This window comes from Heterodontus francisci, chromosome 10 (genome assembly GCF_036365525.1).
Source record: "Heterodontus francisci isolate sHetFra1 chromosome 10, sHetFra1.hap1, whole genome shotgun sequence".
NCBI lineage: Eukaryota > Metazoa > Chordata > Chondrichthyes > Heterodontiformes > Heterodontidae > Heterodontus > Heterodontus francisci.
The window spans coordinates 31,560,778-31,586,167 of record NC_090380.1 but is presented as its reverse complement, the minus strand read 5'-3'; the positions used below and the strand labels follow the sequence as shown (position 1 = coordinate 31,586,167).

Genomic DNA, 25,390 nt, shown 5'->3' with positions numbered 1-25,390 from the left:
GGGATATGACCTGCTCAAGGCAAGTTCCAGTGCAAATTTTTGTTTTTTGGAATAGAAACCAGTATCAATCAAAAGGGTAGTCAATGAAATATACATAAAACTACTTGGCTGGACAAGATGTATTGTGCCTGGCTTATTCATGCCATAATTCTAGTATATATGCCAAAGAAACTCAAAGGAATTTAAACCAAATATGATTTTGGCTTTTAGTACCAACTACAAGTGTACAACTGATTCTGAATCAAAATTTGCAGCTCCGTTCACGAGAGAAGTTGGTGAACTTAGTAACAGTATGTTGTGGCTGCCAATTTAATTCAGCCGAAGCTGAAATCATCTTACAAGTACATGATTAAGATTTGCCTCCAATTGAGTGTTGGGTCTGTAGTAGGTTTTGCTTTAAGATCAGTCTAGTAGTGAATACCTGACTCTCAGATTTTTAATCTGATGGAGATAATAAAGCAAAATACCCATTTCACCACATGTAAGGTATTCTGTTATACTGGAGACCTTGTTAAATTCCTTTAAGCAAGGTGGTAGATATGTTTTTATAAGTTGTTGCTTTACTAGATACGAAGGTAAATTTTATTGCCGACAACTATTCAAAGTTCTGATTTGGTTGTTGGCTGGAAGAAATAACTGTCTTTCTAGCTATAGTCTAGATATGGGTAGTGCTATTGAACATACCTACCTGCTAACCTAGAATATTTAAAGAAGTTGATTGTCAGCTCCAAAAACATTCCTGAATTATAGGCAACGTGACCTGTAAAGGCCAGGAGTTGGATTGTAAGTGCATTGCAACATGGCGAGGCATAAGCTATAGATGCCTGTAACATTATTACTGGAGGACAAAGTCTGGTTACACAAAAGGAATTTGCATTTACATAATGCCTTATCATGTCCTCAGGAGGCTTTAAAATGTTTTACAACCAGGGAATCACTTTTCAAGTGAAATCAGTGTCGCTATGTCATCAAATACAACAGCCAACTTGTACCAGCCAAGTCCCACAAACAGTAAATAAGTGGGATGAAGTTATCTGTCTTTGGTGATTGAGCAATAGTGGCTTGGACACTGGATAAACTACCTGCATTGTGAGTTTGTACATCTCTCTCTGTCCCCCTCTCTTTTTTTTCCTCCCCACCTCCACCAAGTTGAACTCTATTGTAATTCAAATAGTTGCTTGATAGTGCAGAACTTGAGTCTTGGTGAAAAAAGAGAGCTGTTGAAGCTTTTCGTCTTGTACTAGGCCAAAGCAACAGTTGGCTCTGATTATTGTCATTCTGCCTTTCAAGCCAATGATCACTTATCCTGAAAGGAGTTGTATTTATTTTAACTGTGCTAATAAGATGATGAGTTGTATGGGCTTCAGTACGGCTTTAAATTAAATGACTTAACACATCTGTTAAAATAGTGGACTTAAGATTGTCATTTTAACATGTTCATTCACTATTATCACCAACAGTAATTCATTTAAATTTGTTTTTGGTATGTGGGTGATTCTAGTAAAGCCCCATTTACTGTCCATCCAAGGTTGTACTGAGAAGGTGGTGGTGGGTCTTCTCCCTGAACTGCTGCAGTACTTTGGGTGACTCTGTGTCTGCAGTGATGTTGAGCAGGGGTTTCCAGGATATTGACTCAACAACTGAGGGATTGCACGTCCAAGTCAGGATAAGTAGGTTTCTTAGAGGGGCACTTAAAGGTGTCCCCAACTCCACCTCCCTACAACTTTGCCGCTCTTGTCTTTCTCAGTGGTTGGGGTGACAAGGAAGGGACGTGTTCTTGAAGTAACCTTGGATGAGTTACTGAAATGCAACCTGTAGATTGTACATACTGCAACCACTGTGCACTTATGGTGAGGTGGGTGGATATTGGGTCCAGTGGCAGGGGGTACCAATCAAATTCCTGTGTTCTGAATGGTGTTAAACCACTTGAGTGTTGCAGCTGTACTAGTCCAAGTGGTATTATTGCCCCTCCGTTCCCTTAGGAGCATCATTTGCTGTGTCCTTGACATTTTCCAGGGTCTAGGCATAATGAGGCAAAATGTTCCTGCTCCTGTGTATTGGGAAGGTTTGGGGGCTGGTGGGGGGGGGGGAGGTGCATGTGACTGATAAATATTTGAAAATGAGTGAAATCCAGCTTCTGTTTTTGGCAATTTGCACTATTCGAACACTGAGCATGGTGGGGCAGCTTGATGAGCTCCAGCATTGATATGTGGCAGGGGAAGCTCCCTAGCCAAAAATTTAAGTGCTATTGCAGTGTATTTCTATGATTCTTTTTTATGCAAGACAAGCATATTATGTTATTTATAATCGTTAATATTCAATGCAGGTAATGGTAATTAACTTCCATTCTATCTGTGGTAAGCAGAAAAATTCATCAATTCTTTTTCCTCTCCTCCACCTACTTAATGTACAGTCATCATATGAACATCCAAAAATTGCTAATGAAGTCTATTGCTTTTATATGCCCTTACCACTCCTTCTGCTGTAACCTACATTAACTGTTTCTCTTTCTAACCACTGCCCCCCCCCCCTTCTCTATTTTTAATTATTTCCTTTTTTAGGTCACTACATTATTTTTATCATGGTGTGCGATTATCTTTTTTGGCTTGTGAGGTTTAATTTTCAAAGAGCAAGTTCCCATTTAGACAGTAAAGTGAAAGCTTCTAATCAAATCTTCCTGTTGATGTAAACAGGTGAGTTTTGCTGTAGTTTGTCCATGAGTCGTTTTGCTCATGGATCAAATTCAAGAACAACTTGCATACATTGTAAAAGATGAAGGAACTCCACACTTCATTGGTAGTTAAAAGAAGAGAAGGAAAGCAGAAATTAGTATGCTGGTTGAGGTACTCTCAGAGGTGGGTTTGTAGAAGACGTGGAAGGGATGTGCGAAGATGGTAGGGTTTTTGGTGGCAGTGTCATTGCCAGGGATCTGGTAGTTAAAGCAACAGTCATAATAGTGCAGCAGAGAATGAAGTAAAATGCAGGGCTGGAGGGCAGAGAGTGCTTACAATTCTGCACCACTAGAAGAGATTGCTTGCGTTGGGTTGGGGAAGGCTGTGGAGGGCTTTTAAAACAACAGCAACTTGCATTTGTACAGTGCCTTTAGAAAAACATCGCAAGCTGATTCACAAAGATCCAACAAAGAGGAAAAAATTTGAACATTGAGCCAAAGAAGGCGGGGTGAATGCTATTTTAGGGTGAGGTGAAGCTATGAATGTTGCGTATGAGTTGTGATTGATGGAGATTGTTGGTAGGTGAGTGATGGAGTGCTGAATTGAGCAGTGGCTGAGTGTAGTGGTGCATTTGGCAGAATATGCATTTGAAGTTGCATTCACTGACCTTGACCATTTGTATGAGGTTGTTAACTGACCTCCCGCACGGCATCCTGATCTTCGAGCTTAAACCCCTGTCATGACCTCCTCTGCTATCTTTTGCCACTGCCTTCTGAGCATGTATCTGGAGGCACCCCCCCCAGGGTACACGGCATCTCTCCCCTATTTGACCTCTTTGAACAAGACCTCCAGGGCCGTATTGGAAAACCTTGGTGCATGATCTGTCCCTTAGTCAGCCATTGTTGGTTGCACAGTGCACTATTCCCAATGAAATCAACATCTCTAGCAGCCACAGTGCAGCTTCCCTTAAGAAGTGCAGGCTAGCTTTAACTGGTGCTAGGAAGTAAGCATATTGGGTCTGTTGCTGATGCATACAGAAATCATTATAACGAGCAGGCAGCATGAAGTTGACCTGCTGCCTGCATTACACTGGACAGGCACAGGTTAATAATGCATCACTATTCCTGCGACTGTTTTCGGGGCTATCCAATGTAAACCCCCACCCCTTTGTTTATCAACACATCCCCAAGCCACATGAAGTGAATGCAGTCCCACAGAGCTGGACAACAGAGAAGAGGTGTGGCCAACTCTGCCAGAAGCTGCAGAGAGGAGGGATAATGCACCATCAATATAGACACGGAGGATATTTATGACTTTGGTTAGAGCTATTTTGAGGTTCTGGTCATGGCTCAAACTTGATTTGAGATATGCAAACAGGGAGTCATATGGGCTCAGATTTGAGTGGCGACATGTTCAAGGACTTTGGAGAGGAAAGATAAACTGGGGCAGGAGTTTTCCAGGGCAGAGAGATCCAAGATTTTTCTTCGAGGATGAGGTTGTTGATGGCAGTCTATTGAAAGGGAGAGATAGTACCTGAGGAGAGGGAAATCCTTTGTAATGTCAGCTGGCATGGCGCCAGGAAGCGAGCTTGGGTGGCTAGCAGATTTGTGGGAATGGGGTTAGGAGAAGGAGGTGGATCTTGTGGATGAGATGAGGTCACAGAGGGCATGAGAGGAGAAGGAAGAGAAAGTAGAGACTCTAGTTCAGGTCTTGGGTGGGGAGCAGATTGTTATTGGTGGGAAAGGGTAAAATGGAGAAGCAGTACAGGCAGCTGAACAAATGGTTTGAATCTTAGTAATTAAGATCCATAAGCTTCTTGCATGTTGGAAGTGAGGATAGAGGGGGTCGGGAGAGGGATTTAACAAGATGGTTTATAGTGGAGAAAAGAAGCTGGCAGTTTTCTTTGCATTCAGGATGAACCTGGTTTAGTGGGTGGTTTTGGCAGGGGAAAGTGATGTCTGATAACACTTTTAAGTGGTCCAGCCTGGTCTACTGATGGTTGGCTAACCCAGCTGCGCACCACATACACTTGAGTTTCTTCTCCTTGGGATTTGACGCAATGATTCGTTGGATGATCCTAAAAGTTTTGCTGGGGCAGGTGTATCAAAGGTGGAACATAGGAACGTGTCTGTTCCGCCAATCAATAAGATTATGGCTGATACCTTTCCTGACTTCATCCACCCACCTTGGCTCCATATCTGTTAATAGCTTTGACCAGCAAAAATCTGTCGATCTCTGATTTAAAATTATTAATTGAGCTAGTATCTACTGCTTTTTATGGGAGAGAGATCCACACTTCTGCCACCCTTTGTGTGACAGTGTTTCTTAACTTCTTTCCGAATTGGCCTGGCTTTGATTTTAAGGTTATATCCCCTTGTCCTAGACTCCTCCACCAGCAGAAAATGTTTCTCAGCATCTATCCTATCAATTCCTGTCAAAATCTCAATCAAATTACTTCTTAATCTTTTGTATTCCAGGGAATACATGCCTAGATTATGTAATCCTTATAACTTCACCATTGGAGTCCATTCTTGTGAATCTCCACTGCACCCCTTCCAAGGCGAGTAGAGTTTGAGTAAATTGATGGCTGTAGAATTATCATGGTGAAGGTAGAGTCAAAGTCTAGACAATTAGAATTTGGGCATTATGATGTGAATGAAGGGGGAGGGTGGGGGATGGCTGTTTTTGGGGGGTGGGGGCGGGGGGCTGTTTTTTTTTTCCAGGGGCTAACCTGGTAGTTTAGCTAGGCATCAAGATCTGCGCAGGCTTGGAGGGCCGAATGGCCTGTTCCTGTGAAGTACTGTTCTTTGTTCTTTGTTGAAATGATGGAAGGATATAGGAGGATGTGGTTGATAAGGAATACAAGGAAGTGGTCATCGATAGTCTGTGCAGTGATTGAGACAATGGAGGTAGAGAGACTAGAGGAGATGCTCAGGTCTAGGGCGTGACTGTAAATATAGGTGGGAGAGGTTTTGGGAGTGCAGTGAATGCAAAAGAGAGGGGGCAATGGAGCTGAGATGAAGTTTGAAATCGTCAAAGGTGAGTCATCACTCAGTGCAGGGGCTGAGGGAGAATATCTAGGAGAAACTCAGTGGGGTTTTGGTGTGGTGGTAGGTAATGAAGATTTCAAAGGTATTTTGTTGGAATAAGATGAGGTGCTCAAAGGAGGAGAGAGTATCAGAAAAATTGGGCAGAGGCCAAGATATGACCACCTCTGCAATTTGGACAGTGCAGATGGTGTAAATTATAACCAGGTGGGGAGGTTCAGTAAGGAGCTCAAAGCCAGAATGTCAATGTAATCATTTGTAATGAGGTCAGGGACAGCAAGGGCTGTCTAGGGACTGGATAATCAATATGGAAATGTGGAAAGAGGAAGATGGTAGTTACTGCTTGTAAGGAGGCAACGTAAAATGCAGAGGGAGACCTTTAGGGTATCTGTAGGCCTATTCAAAGAGGATTCAGTCCTGGCAGAAGAGTAGGAAGGCAGAGATGTAATGATGGGTTGGGGGAAAAATGCCCAAGAAAGAAGTGCAAGATGTATGACTCTGTGATGGGTAGGGTAGAAGATTGGTGAGAAAGGCCTAAGAGGGGCCAAAAGGGGAAAAAAGGAGAAAGAAATAGGCTCAAATCTGGAATGGCAGCCAAAATGCGTTGAGTTGCATAACATTTTGTTATTTCACAACTGATGGACAGGAGCAATGGCGGAATGAAAATTGATGATGTAAAGTTGGATGTTGGCAAACATATAGGCCGGAGTCATCAACTGCTGGCCCGCTCCGGCCACATGTCGGTGAGCTGCTGCAATCTTCAGTGCGGTAGCTTATTTGAATGGACGGGTCTGGGGCGGCCTGTCCATCACTGGCAATGGCGCAGGTGTCTGTGCGGCAGATTTTAATATTTTGGAAGCCAATAATAACAGTTAGGCGCGGGACTTTTGGCCTTCTTACCCCCCCACCACCTCCATGAGCATAAAATTGAATGGTTGTCCTCTCCAGCCCAAAACACTTTACTTTTTCAAATGACCTTCCCCTCCCCCCTCAAAGTGCATAAACGATAAACTTTACCCCTTTCCAACATCCCCTCCACCAATGAGAAGACTTTATTGTTGCTCCTCACCCCCTCCCCCATCACAGAAAAAATGACCAGCTCCCCCTCCTAACCTGTGTGGCGCCTCGATTCCTGGAGTGATCTTCAGGCTTCCTCCACTACGGACCCCGACACCTGGGGGGAATTAAATTTAGCCCATTGAATCTGATCCTGTACTTGCAGATGGTATCGCTGAGGGAAATATGAGGAGAGGATCAAGAGCAGTGCCCAGATGTAACACTGTGAGCACAGGTAAATAAACTGTAATGGTCAACCCATCAAGATTCCATCAGTGAGCTAAGGCTGATAATAGTCAACAGTGCCCTGGAGTACAGCAAATCAGCATTGTTCACTTATTGGATTATGAAGTCTGCAACAGGAAACTGACACCTTTCCAATCTCTGAATGTCAGACCTGATGTTTTGGAACCAGTTTGATCCTGAAGAGATCCACTTTATTTTTCTGCTTTGCCCCCAACAAAGAGCGTATGATATTTAAAGCTTCATTTTACATTACAACACTAATTTTAACAACAATGCAAAAAAGCTGTCTGAAGAAAGTTAAGAGCTCCAGTGTAACTTCTTAATGTCCAGTTTCCATGTTCCCTTAGGTGAGGGAAAATAGATCACTTTTTTGGACTTGGCATGTATGTACGCTGCAGCTTTCTCATTTTCAATTCCCACCTTACCATTTTTCTGATATGTGAACTGTTTATATGATCCATGGATAGTATACTTAAACAAAAAACTGATTGCTTTTGTTGAGAAAGAATGCAAAGATGTCATCTATGTGTAAATTAACAGTGTTGATCTTGTCTGACCATGAACTGCAGCTGGATGTTTGGTACACTGTAGTTCCAACAGTAGATTCATGTAAACTGTTCAAGTGAAGCTTAAAGGTCTTGATGTTATGGCTGGATTCCAACCCTTGTACTTTAGCTTAAGTCACTGTGCAAAGTTAACTCCCCAAGGATGGATTTATCATATAATTCGCTATATGTTCTAAGGCCAGCTGACTGAATTTATCCTTGTTCGTTAGTGTAAAGAAAACTTTCTTTTTTTTCGATTTTAGATTTGATGGGAGAATATGTAACCACTTTATCTCGTGTGTGTGTTTTATTTAAGGTTGAAGAAGGCTGGTGGGAAGGTATCCTCAATGGTAAAAGTGGAATGTTTCCCTCAAATTTCGTTAAAGAGCTTCCAGATGAACAAGAGGAAACAGCCAGCACTCAAGAGGATACCACATTAAAAACAAGTAAGTTCAGAAAATATATTTCAGTAAAATTCATAGCGTATTTCCTGACTTATTTCTAGGGTTGGAACGAGCAGAATATTCAAGTACCTGTATGTTACATTGTGTTGGTCTAAAACTATTGTCGTTCTGTGACCTGAGTTTATTGCTTTAGGAAAAAATATCATTGTTTTGCAATTCTATTACCGCCCACCAGAAAATATATTTATTGTTTGCCACGGACAGGGAAGGGAAGTTTGTTTTCCTTGCATTTGAAGCCCGATCACAAGTCTGACGCTCTGGTAGAGAAGTCAAATGATTAGATAGCTGAGAAACTTTTTTTTTCTGGAATTTCACCATATAGCCTTAAGAAACTCTGTCTTAATGAGAGTTTGAAATGCATAAATAACCTCAATCTATTCCTACCAACTCAACTTTCACCCCTGTCAGATGTTTTTGCGAGTAACTATGAAAACATTTTCTCTTCTGCATAAAGAGTGATTGCTGCCTGACCTATTTTACTGTGTGCACCACATCATGATGCTCTCAAAATCTCATCCAAGATAATGGCAATATAAACTAAGCAGTACAATTTTAATAGGGTTGCAGGAACAGAGACACCCTGAGGGTATATCTACACAAATCTTTGAAGGTGGCAAGACAAAGGAAAGGAGACGAGGGGACATTTAATTGAGATGCATAAAATTATTAGTGGCCCAGTTAGTGGATAGGAAGGACCTATTTCCCTTAATAGAGAGATCAGTAACCAAGGGGCATAGATTTTAAAGTAACTGGTAGAAGGATTAGAGAAGAGTTGAGAAATTTTCTCACCCAGTAGGTAGTGGGGGCAAAAACTCTCATTGCATTTAGAAAGGACTCTGATATGCACTTGAAGTACTGTAACCTACAAGGTTATGGGCCAAGAGCTGGAAAGTGGGATTAGGCTGAATAGGTATTTTTCAGCTGGCACAGACATGATGAGCAGAATGGCCTCCTTCTCTGCTGTAAATTTCTATGACTCCATGATTCTATTGAGAAGGCCTTTAAAGCATTTGGGATTTTTGGCTTTATTAATATAGGCATAGCGTACAAAAGCAAGGAAGTTTTGATAAACCATTATAAATCTCTGGTTGTGTTCATTTCTGGGCACCACACTTTAGGAAGAATGTTAAGGCCTTGGAGAAGGTGCAGCGATTTACTAGAATGGTATCAGGGATGAGGGACCTCGCTAATGTAGAGAGACTGGAGAAGCTGGGGTTGTTACAGCAGCAAAGGATGAGCGGAGATTTGATAGAGATGTTCAAAGCCATGATCAGGCTTGATAGAGGAAATACGGAGCATCTGTTTCTATGGCAGAAGGGTCAGTGAATGCAGATTTAAACTGAAAGGCGAAAGAACCAGAGGTGACATAAGGAAACATTTTTACACAAGAGTTGTGATCTGGAATAAACTGCCTGAAAGGGTAGTAGCAGCAGGTTCAACATAATTTTCCAAAGGGAATTGGATAAATACTTGAAGGGAAGATATTTGCAGAGCTATGAGAAAAGAGGAGTGGGCCTAATTGGATAGCTCTTTCAAAGGTCCAGCAGAGACATGATGCTCTGAATGACCACCTTCTGTTCTGTATCACTGATTCTATGAAGTTTAATTAAAATTGCATTTTGGTTTTGTTATGATGAAGGATCTTCTAGTTCCTTTAATTTTCTCTGCACTACACAGTTCCCCTCGTATCATTGTCAATACTCTTCTATAGCATGGCCCTTGAAGTTGAAATTGTTGCATTCTCAAAATCCTGTTTTATATACAAGATAGTCGATGAAAATTGCTTATTCAGATTGCTATCTGCCATATAGTTAGCTCCAACCTCAACAGTCTTGTTGAATCTGGTGGTGGTTGAAAATCAGTACTTAGCAATGGCAAAAGAGGGAAGCGTAGATGAAGGAGACCATTGGCCCATTGAGCTCATCCATCCGTTTTAAAAACATATGATCTTCCACTTCACGGCAACTCTGCTGCCCTATCTGGAAGACCATGCTCTTTGATCATTCTATGTGTGAAGAAATATTTCCTGAGATCAGACCTGAAGAAGCATTTTACTACTTTCTGCCCAAGTCGTTGTACATTAAAACATAGCAGTAGGAGTAGGCCATTCAGCCCCTCAAGACTGTTCCACCATTTAGTTAATCATGTCTGATTTTCTCCTCAACTCCCATTACCCACTTTTGCTCCATATCCCTTGATACTCTTAGCCAATAAAAATGTATTGATCTTAGTCTTGTAGCTGCTTAGTCAGTTGAAATTTTCAAGCTTTGGGGGCAAGTTCTAGATTTTCAGTATCACTTGTGTGAAAAATTCTCTGAATTCACTCCTAAATGGTCAAGCTCAAATTTTAACGTTTTGGATTCCACCACACCCCCCACCCCCCCCAACGATCCCCGACCAGTGGAAATTGTTTCTCTGTATCTATCCTAATGAATCACTTACTTATTTTAGTTACCTTGATTAAATCACCCTTCAACCTTCTAAACTCAAGGCACTATAAACCAAATGTATGTAACCTTGCATTATAATTTAATCCTTTCAGCCCTGATATTATTCTGGTGAACTTGCACTGTATCCCTCCAAGGTCATTGTATCTTTCCTGAGGTTTATTGGCCAAAACTGAATGCAGTATTCCAGATGGGGTCTGTCCAAGGCTGTATATAACTGACGCATCAGTTCCTTACTTTTGAATGACGACTGCCTTGAGAGAAGGCCCACCTTTCGTTGGCCTTCTTGATTACTTTCTGTACCCGTGAACTAGCTTTTAATCTCTTTGCTCTTCCACAGCTCCTAGTCTCTCAATAGTAAGAAAATAATACAATTTGTCTTCGCAAATCCAAAGTGCGTGACCTCATTACCGCATTAAATGACATCTACCATAGTTCTTCAAATTCATTCTGTCTGTCTGCCTCTTGTAACTTCCTGCTCCCATCCACACAACTTACTGTGCCTCCTAACTTAATGACGCCTGCAAACTTGGATATGTAACTCTACTATTCCTTCATCCAAGTCATTAATATTGATGGCGAAAAGCAAGGCTCCAGTACAGATCCCAGGGGAATGCTGCTTCACCCAACCTGCCGATCGGAGTAAGTGCTTTGTCTGTAAAATTGGGCTCCATAGCACCACTGGCGCTAAGGAAGCCCCAAAGTAAGAAAATGTTATATGAAGTGTGCGCCTATGTGTCGGGAGTAGTTGGATTGTGGCAAAGAGCCATTCTGGCTGATTTGACTTAAGTTTCTAAAATTTGGACCCCACAGGTCCAGTGTCTCGTGCTAATCACTCTCAGCTGAACATACAATGGCTTGTTTTTGAAGGGTCTTTTGTTGATTTGGTGCATCCATTCAGGGAGGACGGAGGATTTGGTCCTTTCTACACGCCAAGTCTGCAAGAGGTATAGGAGCTTTAGTTGCAGTGCTTCTGGGTCTGCAACATGACCAACAGATGGAGCAAAAGCTGCAGAGAGGGGAAGCTCAACATAGAGGAAGGAAGAGGAGAACTCTCCAGAGAAGGCCCTGTTCACCTCAGATTTTCAGAGAGCACTTCTCCTCCTACTCCAGCACACCCAGGAGCAATACCTAAGGTAACTCAGATTCAACAAGGAGGTGGTCACAGAACTATGCAGCTTCCTTCAAGAGGACCTACAGCCTCACACCAGGGCAAGGACCATGCTGTCAGTGGCTATAAAGGTCACAATCGTGCTAAATTTCTACGCAACCAAGACATTCCAGGTGGGAGTGTGCGACATAGTGGACATCTAGTACTCTGTCCATCAGTGCATCCAGGAGGTGATGGAGGCCCAGTATGCGAAAGGAGGTGATTTCATTGTGTTCTCCTTAAGCAGGAGGAGCAGGCACATGGATTTGTCAGTATATAGCGGAATTCCCAATGGTGCAAGGAGGCATTGACTGCACACACGTGGCTCTGTGGGCCCCGATGTCAACGGCAAGAATGAAAGGCACCACAACGGGTGACCATGCGCAAACCATTATGTTGGTGAATGTTCAGTATTCTTGTAACAGCCACATACCTACATCCTGAGGCAGTCTGCTGTCTTCGGGCCTCCAAGAAGAGGCTGGCTGCTTGGAGACTAGTGCTACCCCCTCTACACCTGGCTGATGAGCCCCTCTGCCACTCGACCACGTGAGGACAACGGGCGTATAATGAAAGCTATGCAGCCACCAGAAACATCATGGAGCAGACCATGGGCGTTCTCAAGCAACAGTCCCAGTGCCTGGACTGTTTGGGGAGAGCCCTACAGTACCCACTGGAGTGTACCTCCAAATTAGTGATGGACTGCCGGGTCTTCCTTAACCTCACCATGAGGGCGCAGCCATGGCCACCAGGCATCTGGAGCACACCTTGCGAGGAGGAGAATGAAGATGAGGCGGGAATGATGCAGTCGGAACCCCTTCTTTCTGGAGGGGTTGTTGGAGAACACCTGCTCAAACTCTGCTTCCCTTAGAAAACATTCCTTCACCACTATTTCTCCACCATTGCCCACTTACCATTCATATGGGATTCCCCATTTCAGCATCCCCGTGACCCAGATCCTGCAATAAAAGCCACCACCAATAACCTTTTGCCTTTATTCCAAAACACATTGACTTATATAAACAAAAATGAACTATTCACCCTGTGCATTCCTTAGTGCCTGTTTTGTGGGTGCCTTTGCCTATCCTAGTGCTCCAACGCAGTGCTACCCCAGTGGCTGTTGGAAGGTTGCTGACTTTCACTGAGATAGAATACAGATGACTTTGCGGATGCCCTTGAGAAACTCTGAGCCTAGAAAGCCTGGCCTCGGACTTCACCATCTCACTGTGGGTGGCAACAGGCTGGGCTGGCTGGCTGGCTGACTGACTAGCAATAGCGATGGTACTGGCAGAGTGGCATGTTGGGAGCATAAATTTTTGCTTTCCTGAGAGAGGACAGCAGGTCTGTGCTCCATGGTGCCACTGTCACACCCATGCAGCGGAACCTCACCAATCCCAGCAATCTGTTGGAACACAGATTGCTGGACTGCTCTGAGAGTCTGCACGCCCCTGAGATCCGAAGACATGATGGCAGCAAACATGGATCTAATGACCTCCGTTTGAGCTTCCACTGCAGTGCTGAGACATTGGGTAGGTTCCACCTGTGCTGCAGTGGAAACCGACGGTGGTCACCAGGTGCTGCATCACGACTGGGTCCGCAAGTGCTCTCATGGAGTAGGCCACCACTTCCAAGTGGAAAAGATGGGCTCCAAGCTCTGTGCGATGCCCTGTGCCACATTGGAGCCAGACTCCTCCATGCTCCTTGATGGTGACAGGTGGTTGTCTGGCAGGCCTCCCAATGCACCAAGCATCTTGATGTGCGTCCTCATCAGTGTTCTCCTTTGTCACCTCATTGAAAGTTCTTAGCTGGGTCCCCTGTAGCAGAATTCATCTGCAATCTCACCCTCCAGTAAACTGGCACTTGTATCCTGGCCTGGCTCAGCCACTTGTGCTCAAAGACTCACCACATGCTGATCCTGGCTCCATACCAGTCTCTAAAGTTTGCTTAATGCCAGTAAATGAACTGGTGGCTGAGTGTGTTAGGGCAGCTCACCACCACCTTCTCGAGGGCAATTAGGGACGAGCAATAAATGCTGGCCTAGCCAGCGATGTCCACATCTCCCTTCACCGCCCCCCCACCCAAAAATGACACTGCTTCTTCAGTCGTGTGCTGTTGCTCTCCCTCTTCCCCCTGAGGCTGCCGTGGCCGTGGCTGGACAGGCGGCTGTTCTTGAGAATGCAGAAAGGGAGGGTTGTGTAAGGTAAAGTGGAGGGGTTGGTGGGGGGTGGTTTGTTGGGTGGAATGCAAGAGGTCCATGGTTGCACCATCTGCAGCTTGCACTTCGTGCCAGATAGCATGATGAGGGTGAGATGGGAGTTGAGAAAAGACATGAGGCAGGAACAAAACATCATCCATAATGTTCTTGGTGATGCCAGATGCAACAGGTTCTTTCTCAGCCAGACTCATGATGTGCAGTATGATCTTCTCTATAGAGCTCAAGGGATGCAGGTGTGCATGTCCCCTGCCACATCTTCTCTGCTCCCTTCTATTATGTCACCATCTCCTGCGCGAGAGAGAGAGAAGAATGGCAGTGATTGTGTTGCAGTGTATTTGGGTGATGTGCCTTCCATAGCTGAATAACTGGAGGTTTGTGGAGGCAGCGAGAGATGAGTGTCAGGCTGGCATCATTGGAAGATGGGTGAGTTGGAGTATCTGAATGTAAGGCCCTGCTGGGGATGTGGTGGATAGGAGATGTCATGTGAAGATGCATTTGCTGACCTTGATCTCCCTGGCCACCTGCTCCCAGTCCCTTCTGGGGATGTTCCTTGATGGTTGCCTGGCCCCCTGTAGAAACGGGACCGGATTTTTAAAGCTCGCTGAGATTGGGAACAAGTGTGAGCACAATATAGAGATGGCATTATCGGAGGTCGGCAGCAGCTCCTGCTGCCTCCGGAACGTGCTGCCTTTTTTAAAGGGACACCAGGAGGGAAGAAATGGCAACCCTGCTTGCCTCCAACTAAATGCCTGTTAAACTCATGAACAGGCTTGTCAGCAGCAATCTTCAACTTTTAAAGGGAGGGAACAGGGAAAATGTCATGTCTGAAACATAGTAGCAGGATGTACAAGTCGTGAACACTATGGGGGACCATGAGGGCCATGGGGAGGGCTGATTTAAAATAATGCAGAGGCATAAAGTAAAGCTCAGTTGCTTCAAAAGTGCCACAGAGTAGCCGTTGCTGGAACTGGAAGACTTGTTTTTCTCAGTGGTAAGCAATAGGAAGCCGTAGAGGGATGTGAGGCCTTGGAAGGAGACTGCTCCTCAGGAGAGGAGCAGGAGGTAAGAGAGGGAATAACACTGAACAGAGAAGTGCCCCTGCTGCACAATGAGGTGGCTGCCTCCTGCCCCTCTTCAGGAAGAGGACCATCCTCCTCTCCCTCAGCCTCCAGCATTGCTTCCGGGTAGCATCAGTGAAGCGAGGGTCTGCCTTGCCCCTAGAGCCAGGCTTCCAGCTCCCTTGTGACATCTTGCTTCCCTCTGAAGCAGTGGAAGATTTTGGCACAAATAGCAGTTCTTTCCCTCGGGACAGCCATCAGCCTCAGTGATGGCTCTCTTGGGGTGTCTACATGAACCCCACACTTGATCTGACCCACCTCCATTCCCAGCCCAGCTAGCAGGAAACCTGTCTCCTTACCAATTAAAGGCTTACCCATTTGAAAATCTGAATCTGAATCAATTTCCCATCAGAGGCGGGTTTCTGACCCAAAAGCAGACATGGCTCTTGTTTCCCACCATCCGTAACAAAAATCCAACCCATGACCTCTATTCTGTTGACCTCCAAGAACTTGGGAGCCCCCTCTCTGCCCAGGTGCTACTTTTCCTTTGTTCCTAATTGCAATACTGGCAGTCTGCAGCAGTTTCCTCCTTGTCAGTGCAATTCTCCTTTAAGAGGGCAGACTGCCTTTAGGAGCTGGAGGCTAGCTGGAACACATGCTAGTCTTGCATGCTGTTAGGCCCCTGTTGTGCATGCAGCCAACCAGCAGCGTGGGTCACACTCAGCTGCAGGATACAATCAGGCAAATGATGTAGCCCGGAGTTTTCATGTCACTTGCCTCAGTGGGACCAGGTGTGGGCAGATTGTGGATTTTGACTGCTGCACCCGAAAACTGGTGCAGAACAATTTTTAGCCCTTGATCTCTACCTCTCAATCAATTTCCAACCCATGTCTCAAGGTTCCTTCCAATTCCATGCACTCTCTTTTACGCTAATAAAATTAGCAGAACCTTATCAGATGCCTTCTGGTTATCTATCAAGACAACATCCATGGATGTACCCCCTATCTAACACACGAGTGATCTCTTCAACTAGATTAGTCATCCATGCTTGATCAGCTTGTCCAAGTGCTCAGTCACTGTCTGTGATGGATTCCGGTAATTTCCCCACAACTGACATAGTTTTTTGATTATTTTTCTTTCCCTCCCTTCTTAAATAGTGGAGTGACATTTGCAATTTCCCAAACCAAAGGCACAGTTCCTGAATCTAGAGGGCTTTTGAAAATTCTGACTAATGCAACAATACATTTTGTTGGAAACCATCATGTTCTGGAGGTTTGTTCATCTTAAATCCCATTATTTTCTCGATTAACATTTATAAAAAAAAAATCAATTAAATCCACTAAGCTCCTCTCCTTGACCTATTTTAGCTGGTATTATGTCCTCTTCCTCCACTGGGTTAATGGTTCCATATAACTCATTTTCTGTCTTAACCATTTGTTTAACCATTGTCTTTTAATGTACTTATGTCCTGCAATCATGGTTCAATTTGATAAAATCCTCAAGATTAACCTGTTGTTTTCCTTTTAGTATGTTGCATATCTCTATTTAAGATCCTTTCAATTCCTTTCCAGTCAAAGTTTTTTTTTCTCATATGGTTTTTTCACATTGGGAGTCAGTCATGTAGCTGTACTCTGCCTCACTAAGAGGACTTGAGTGTTTCTCGAGCCCATCAGTGATTAGGACTAGAACATAGTATGCAGGCTGTCATCTGCTCAGAGCACTATTTAGCTTCAGCATGATGGCCTCAGACTTGTAATATACAGACTTGCCTATTTTCACACCCAAAAGTTTAGCCTTATTAACTAGTTCAGCATAATTCAATCAATAAGTTTGTTGTGTTTCCCTGACCACTACCCAAACTTTATTTGGTCAAATAGCCTAGCAGCATTCATTTCCCTTCATTAAATCAGTGCAATGTTCTTTTAGACATTAAGGACTTGAACAGTCCTGAACAGGATGCTACAAATGGAGTTGGTGGAAAGACAATGGATGGATCAAATGGTGCAATAGCAACAGAAATTCAGCCGAAAAAAATAAAAGGATTTGGCTTTGGAGACATTTTTAAAGACAAACCTATCAAACTGAGACCAAGATCGATGGAAATAGAACTTGATAACAGCACTATTGATAAGGTAACTGCTCCAAATATTAAAATAACACATTCAGTGTTTTTTGGTTTAGTATCAACTGTTGCATTCTATAATAATTCTTTCTTGAGAGTATAAATTATGCCTGCATTGTGTAGGCCTGCCTACACAATAGTTAGTAAGAAAATAGCTGACTTGTTACATAATTACTTTGTATCTATTTGCACAGTAGAGGAAGAGGGCAAAATACTAGTGGTACAAGGGAACTTGAAAGTAACTTGCTATGAGTGGACCTTTAGTGGATTATAGCCTTGGTCCAAACATGGACAAAAAAGGTGAGGTGCGAGTGACTGCCCTTGACATCAAGGCAACATTTGACCGAGTGTGGCATTGAGGAGCTCAAGTAAAATTGAAATCAATGGGAATCGGGGCGGGGGGGGGGGCGGGGGGGGAAACTCTCCACTGGTTGGGGTTAAACCTAGCATAAAGGAAGATGATTGTGGCTGTTGGAGGCCAATCATCTCAGCCCAGGATATCACTGCAGGCCTTCCTCAGGGTAGTGACCTAGGCCCAACCATCTTCAGCTGCTTCGTCAGTGATCTTACTTCCATCATAAGGGTATGTTTGCTGATGATTGCACAGTGTTCAGTACTATTTGCAACTCCTCCTATACTGAAGCAGTTCATGTCCACGTGCAGCAAGACCTTGACCACATTCAGGCTTGGGCTTATATGTGGCATGTAACATTCGCACCACATAAGTGCCAGGCAATGACCATTTCCAAAATGAGAGAATCTAACAACCTCCCCATAACATTCAACGGCATTAACATTCTGATAAAAGGTCACAGACCTGAAACGTTAACTCTGTTTCTCTCCACATATGCTGCCTGACTTGCTGAGTATTTCCAGCACTTTGTTTTTATTTAAGATTTCCAGTATTTTGCTTTTATCTATCTAGATTATGGTGTTCAGCCTCCTAAATTAAGGAAGGTATATCCTTTGCAGGAGGTACAGTGCAGCTTCACCAGAATTATTCCCATGCCTAAAGGGTTAAATTGTAGGAACAATTTGCGTAAGATTGGTTTCTATTCCCTTGAATTTAGAACATTGAGTGTTCTAATCAAGGTATTTTAAAATGATTCGTTCAACAGCATAGCCACAGCGAAACTATTTACTCTGATGCGAGAATCCACAAGGGGACATAATAAAATTAGAGCTTGTCCATTCAGAAGTCATATTGGGAAGGTAATGGAAATCAGGGTCACCATCCAAAGTCTGTGGATGCTGGTAAAATTGAGATTTTCAAGACTGTGATTGATAGCCTTACTTAACAAAATCTATCATGGGTGAGTAAATGGAATTGAGTTACAGATCAGCTATGAACTGGTAGAATGGCATAGCAGGCTTGAGGTGCTGAATGGCCTAGTATGCTTCATCAGTATGATGGAAAGGATCACTTCCATTTTTATAATTGTTTTAAACAACTGTATTGAATTCCCTTAGTTTGTAGAATATTTTCTGATTTATGTAGATTTTTAAAGCAAAATTTCAGTTGCTTGCTTATTAATATGCCTGTGAATCTGCCCACCAGACCCAAAAGGGGTAGATTTATTGTGGAAACTGATCCTACTGGCTTACTCTTAGTCATTGCCCTAGCATGTCTGCTTATTACCTGCTCAGCGGACAATGTGCGTGACAGTGGGGAATGACTGTTGCAACTAATGTATAAATCACAATGTTTGGGCTGCATCTGGGACAGGGAGAAAATTTCTCTAGATATATACAAAATTCAAGAATATTAACATTTTATTTAGAAGTGTATTAAATTTGATGGCTGAGTCACAAAAGTTTGATTCTGCATATACTCTGGTTAAACATAATTTTTGTGTTCAATGATTTGTGTGGCATGATTTAGGTTTTTTGTAAGAAATGTTACATTGTTGGAACATATTTACTAGTGAATCTTCCATGGCATTGCTCGTTGATAGTCATAGATATAATGCTGTAATTTAGCTGTGTTTATTACAACAGGCTGTGGAAAGTTACAGTGTATCATAAATAAGAATTGTCACATTAACACCTGTTGACTTCAATATACTGGAGATTTAGAGTGCTATCAACTCAAGGATTTAATGTGTTTTTTTCTGACTTGGTTATTTCTCTGGCATTGGGTTCTCGGGGCATCCGGATATAATATAGATTTTGGTCTTTTCCCTCTCAAAGATCTTGCACATTTAAACCAGTTTCTTTTAGTAGTTATCTTGCTGTCCATTGGGTAGCATGCATGCAAGTTAGAAAGGTCATATGGTAAAGACGAATCACTAACATTTCAATTTACAGGATCTTGAAAAGCTGACTTTTTGAGAGTTATGATACAACAGGCTAGCAGTTGCGTGTCACTTAGTCATACATTTTAAGACTTGAATACCCGAGTATGCCTTTTGTCTTGGTCTGCTATGAGTACTTCAACGACTATGGTTGAGGTCACATGGCACTTGCAGTTCTTGATGGCAGGGTACTGAATAAATGCTGATGAAAGTGGACATTGATGAGGTGATGAATGTGGTATACAGATTTACATATCTAGCCAGCCTATAAGTGATGGCGGAAGATTGCTTCAGCTGAAAACTTGTGATAGATTCTAGAGAAGTAGAAATATAGTATAAGATATGAGAAAAAGTGTCTGAGGCTAATGTCCAGTGATACTTTGGTATGTTTCTGAGATCTGGGTGCAGACAAAGGCACAGAAAATAAATATTTTTATAAGCCAAAGCTTATCAAAGAGATATTGATTATCAACTGGAAGGTGTAATCACTTGAAGATTGCAGTGAGAGGCCATATGTTAGAGTCATAGAGTTATACAGCACAGAAACAGGCCCATCGTGTCTGTGTCAGCCATGTTGTGTAGGACCAAAGGTTGATATCCTCAGAATGCAACTGAATGGAGCTTAGCTGGGCTCAGGGCCAAAAATAAGATGGTGCTGCCGTTTGAGAGGTCAGAATTCATTGCTTCAAGACCCCATCCCAAGACTTGAGCACAAATTTTGGCCTGACACTTATTCTTCAGCTAACACCATCAAACAAGTGAACTCATCATTTATCTCTCTTGCTGTTTGTTGTGAAGCACTTTGGAATCCCCAAGAATGCTAAAGGCACTATATAAATGAAAGTTCTTTAAAAGCTTTCTTACCAACTAATAATTAAAACTGGAAATATACAGCAGGTCAGTTAACCTGTAAAAGAGAAAAATTGGTATAGCATTTCATATGAGATAATTTGTCAGAACTTACGAAGGGTTTCCTTTTAAACAAACTATCTTTTCTCATTCAGATGCTGACCACTAGTCTTTGCATTTCCATTGTTTTCATTTTTTTTCACATTTTAAATTTCCACTATTTGTCATTTTCTGTTTATCTCTATTGAACATGGAATGTTTTTTTGTTTGGAACAGATGGTTATTGCAGAAGATGCTGGAGCCTCGTATGACTAGAATCAGCTGTTAAGTTTGTTTTGTTGAGATCTCTGTTCCTTGGTAACTGCATAATTGTTATTGTCCCTTCAGTGATTAAGTTTATATCTGCAGTGCAGTAATGGAGAAAATTAAACAATAAATGCCTATTTAACATTTCAGCATCAGAATCATGAAACAAGCAAATTTTAGGTGCTCAGATTTCACTTTTGATGAACCTGAAAATAGATTTGTGATGTCATAATTTTGACTCTTTAAAATTTACATTCGTAGTTTTATACTTTTTTTCCCCTAAAGGATGTAAGTTCAATTAGTTGCACTACTGGAACAACCCTATGTAAAATGCAATCCAACAGTAATGTTACTGGCATTGCTTGGACTTTGAATAATGAAGTGTTATTTAGAGGAAAATTTTGTCCATTTCTGGAAATGAAACTTTTTAATGCTTGTATAACATTTTGCAACATCCTGAGGTCGTGCAAGTCCTTTTCTTCGCCAGGTCTCGATTTGTACTTCATAAAGGAAATGCTCTTTTTAAAAAAAGAATTTTCTCTGGATGTGGGCCTGAGAAGGCGACTGCCTTGAACTGCGGCTGCTGCAGTGCTTGTGTTAATGGTGCCCCCACGATGGTTTTAGGTAGGGAATTCCATAGACAATGTAGGTTGGCAAAGTACCTCCAAGTCAGAATAGCGTGTGCTTTATAGGGGACAGGAGCAAATTTGCACAGAAAAGACCAACAAACAGCAATGCAATAAATGTTTTACTTGCTGTTTGACAGATGAATGTTAGCCCCAGGACACCAGAAGAATTCCCCATCTCTTCTTCGAATAGTGCCGTTAGATCTTTCCGTCTATTTGCAAGAATAATGTTTTTAAAAAATTTTATTTTAGAGATACAGCACTGAAACAGGCCCTTCGGCCCACCGAGTCTGTGCCGACCATCAACCACCCATTTATACTAATCATACACTAATCCCATATTCCTACCACATCCCCACCTGTCTCTCTATTCCCCTACCACCTACCTATACTAGGGGCAATTTATAATGGCCAATTTACCTATCAACCTGCAAGTCTTTTGGTGGTGGGAGGAAACCGGAGTACCCGGCGAAAACCCACGCAGACACAGGGAGAACTTGCAAACTCCACACAGGCAGTACCCAGAATTGAACCCGGGTCACTGGAGCTGTGAGGCTGCGGTGCTAACCACTGCGCCACTGTGCCGCCGTGTGGTTTAACATTTCCTCTGAACAACAGCATTTCTGACAATGCAGCACTCCCTCAGTACAGCACCAAAATGTCAGCCTAGATTAAATGCTCAAGTCTCTCAAGTGGAGCTTAAACCCACAATCTTCTAACTCCGGCAAGAGTACTGAGCCACAAGCAAATTGGCATAAAATAAAAATCAGAGTTGAATGCGTGGCTCAAAAAATGATGTGGGAGAAGTGGGTTTCGATTCATGCGGTACTAGCATCAATACTGGGCAAAGAGGGAGCAGTACTGTTGGGGCAGCCTTCACCTGAATTGCGCTGGGACCAGTGTCCTGGCAAATAGTTTAGTGAGGGCTTTAAACTAAATAGTGGTGGGGAGGGTTCAGGTGAGGAGAAATTTAGAAAGTTAACGAGAAAAGACAATGCAGTAGTGCAGGGTAATGATTACCAGAGTGTGACAGAGCATACAAACATACGAGTGCACCAGCAAAAAAGGTCAGAGAAGGGAATAATGGAAAAAGACAGAATTAAAGGCTCTTTATCTGAATGCATGTAGCATTCGTAACAAGATGGATGAATTGATAGCACAAATAGAAATAAATTAGTCTGATAGTCATTACAGAGACGTGGTTGCAGGGTAACCAAGGCTGGGAACTGAATATTCAAGAGTATTTGACATTTCAGAAGGATAGGAAGAAAGGAAAAGGAGGTGAGGTAATTAAGTTAATAAAGAATGAGATCAGTATGATAGTGAGAAATTATCTTGGCTCGCTAGATCAAGGTGTAGCATCAGTTTGGGTGGAGATAAGAAATAGCAAAGGAACGAAGTCACCTGAGGCCAATTAAGGCCCTCCTCCTGTCGCTGCTGGTAATATACCTCCTTGGGGGTGGGGGCCTCCTGATCAGGCACACTGTGCCCCATGGAGGCCCCCCATCCCTCCCAGCACAAGCCACCCTTACCGTACTACATTCCCCCCCAACTAACCGAACCCCCACCCCCCCCCCCCCCCGCCCCTCCCCTTCCTCGCCAGGACCTGGTCAATTCCAGGGCCAGTGTCCCTGTTGCTCTTCTGGCTGTGTGCAGTCCCAGCAGTGGCCACCACTCCCAGTGGCACTGCTGGGACTGAGAGCTGCCAGCCCACTTATTGAACAGTAGCTCTTGGAGGCAGGACTTCCTGCCTCAGAGAGGTGGAAGTCTCGCCTGAAGTCAATTAAGGGCCTGGGCTACGTAAAATCATAGCGTGGCTTCCAGGCCCGATGGAGGTGTGCTCTCCCCAACTTTTTGGCCAGTGGGTGGGGCCTCCAGCCCAATGTAAAATGCCAGCCATGATTTCATAACATAGTAAAAGTTGCTACAAGTATATATAAAGGAAAAGAGTAGCTTAAAATAAGCTTTGGTCCCTTAGAGGATGAAACTGGGGAATTAACTATGGGAAACAAGGAAATGGCAGAGACTTTGAACATGTATCTTTGTATCTGTCTTCACAGTAGAAGACACAAAAAGCATCTCAAGAACAGTAGCAAAAAGCAAAAGGGAGAGAAAAACTTAAAACAGTCACCATCACTTGAGAAAAAGTACTAGGAAAACTAATGAGACTAAAGGCTGACAAGTGCCCTGGACCCGATGGCCTGCATCCTAGGGTCTTAAAAGAAGTGGCTGCAGAGAGAGTGGATGCATTGGTTGTAATCTTACAACATTCTCTAATTCTGGAAAGATCACAACAGACTGGAAAACTGCAAATATTAACACCTCTATTCAAGAAAGGAAGGATATACTTGCATTGGAAGCAGATCAGAGAATGTTCACTAGGCTGATTCCTGGGATGACGAGGTTGTTGTATGAGGAAAGGTTGAGCAGGCTGGGCCTATACTCTGGAGTGTAGAAGAATGAGAAGTGATCTTATTGAAACATGTAAGATTTTGAGGGGGATTGACAAGGTAGAATCTGAGAGGATGTTTCCCCTTGTGGGGGAATCTTGAACTAACAGGCAGAGTTTCAAAATAAAGGCTCTCCCATTTAGGACAGAGATGTGGAAGAATTTCTTCTCTCAGGATAGCTAATCTTTGGAATTCTCTTCCCCAGAGAGCAGTGGAGACTGGATCTTTGAATATATTCAAGGCTGAGTTAGACAGATTTTTTGACCTACAAGGGAGTCGAAGGCTATTGAGGACATGCAGGAAAGTAGAATTAAGGCCGTAATCAGATCAGCCATAATCTTATTGGATGGCAGGGCAAGCTCGAGGGGCTGAATGGCCTACTCATGCTCCTATTTCTTACCACTGAGCCTATGCTGACACCTAGGAGAGAATGAACCAGCAGAGCGGAAGACGACTGGAAATTTACTTCAATAATATCTTATTGATTTATAGTCCCCATTCACCGAATGAAGGTGTTACTGTTTAGACTCTCCTCCCCAAACACTATTCTCATGTTAACAATGGGAGTGCAGGCTGTGACTCTCAGGATGATAACCTAATATTATGGTCTAATAATTAACCCAGAATCACTGTAAATTGCTTACTGGAAAATGCTTGGGATGCCTGTTGCAACTGAAAGTGGAAAAAGACACCAATTGACGACTGAAACAGATTAAAATGAATATCCAGGTTTATTTACAGATTTAAATTATACATAAAATGAGAGATTCTTAAGATACAGTTTAGCGCACAAATCAAACTTGTTCTAACAACAGCAATCTGCATTTATGTATCGCCTTTCAATGTAACAAACTTTTCAAGGTGCTTCACAGGAGTGTAATTGGACAACAATTGACAGCATACCAAAGAAATATTTCAAGGGATGACTTTAAAAACTTGGCCCAAAAAGTTGATTTTCAGGAGGGTGTTGAGGATGAGTGAGAGGTGAAAGGGTTTAGGGTGGGACTTCCCTGGTGGTCGCACGGAATGGCCGTAAAAGGAGTGCACTGTAAATAGAGTTTGAAAGTTGGGGATTTGGTGCAGAGAGGGAAGGAGGTGTTGCTTTTGGCCTCCAGCACTTCTAGTGGTTTGTGTAAGCTTGAAATAATAAGTATTTACAATTTTTGTCCAGTCTTTATTACAAGTTACTGTGTAGTAAAAGAAAAACACAGACTTGAATAGTAGATATAAATAATCTAGACTAAGATATAATAAAGCAGCTTGTGTGTCTGGACAGCAGTATGTTAGAATTTGGAATGTGAGACTGTCCTGTGCAAACAGATTTGTAGTTGACATTTCCATCTCAATCTGTCAAGGTCAAAGTAATTGAGCTGGATTGCGAGCTGGAGATACTCTTCACATATAAAGGAAGGGGAGAAGTATCTGGACAGCTGGGTCCAGTCTTTAGTCACACCTCATTAGGTTCAGATGCAGGTTCAGAATGGGGTTAATGTGACCAATCGTGTACAGAGTAAGGGGGACCCAGATGAGATAGAGAATAAGGATCTGCAGAAACTGATTCTATCCAACAGGTACAATGCACTTGCTACTCGTGAGGATTAAGACTGTCAAAAGAACAGGCAGAATGTGAACCATGGCACCTTGGAGCAGGAGGCTGTTCAAAGGGGGGAGGAGAAGGGGAAGTGTAATGTGGTAGCTTCAGGGAATTCAATATTAGGGGGGATAGATATCATCCTTTGTAACAGGATTGAGTGTCCCACAGGGTATGTTGCCTACCTGGTGCCAGGATGAGGGACATCTCCAACTGGTTTTGAAAGGATATTGGAGAAGGAGGGGATAATCTGGT

At 43.0% G+C, this 25,390-nt stretch overlaps 1 protein-coding gene across 4 annotated transcripts in view; it reads left to right on the top strand.

Moving 5' to 3' along the window:
- The window catches only part of sh3kbp1 (SH3-domain kinase binding protein 1), a 316,125-nt gene that overhangs the window by 182,672 nt on the left and 108,063 nt on the right, over positions 1-25,390 (top strand). For all 4 annotated transcript variants that reach the window (XR_010975810.1, XR_010975809.1, XR_010975811.1 and 1 more), the window contains exons 5-6: positions 7,883-8,012; positions 16,824-17,029. Coding sequence is in view for 1 of the 4 variants with exons in the window: in XM_068040380.1 (XP_067896481.1) it covers positions 7,883-8,012; positions 16,824-17,029 (336 nt within the window). In the remaining 3 variants the exon portion in view is untranslated. The remainder of the gene's footprint in view (positions 1-7,882; positions 8,013-16,823; positions 17,030-25,390) is intronic.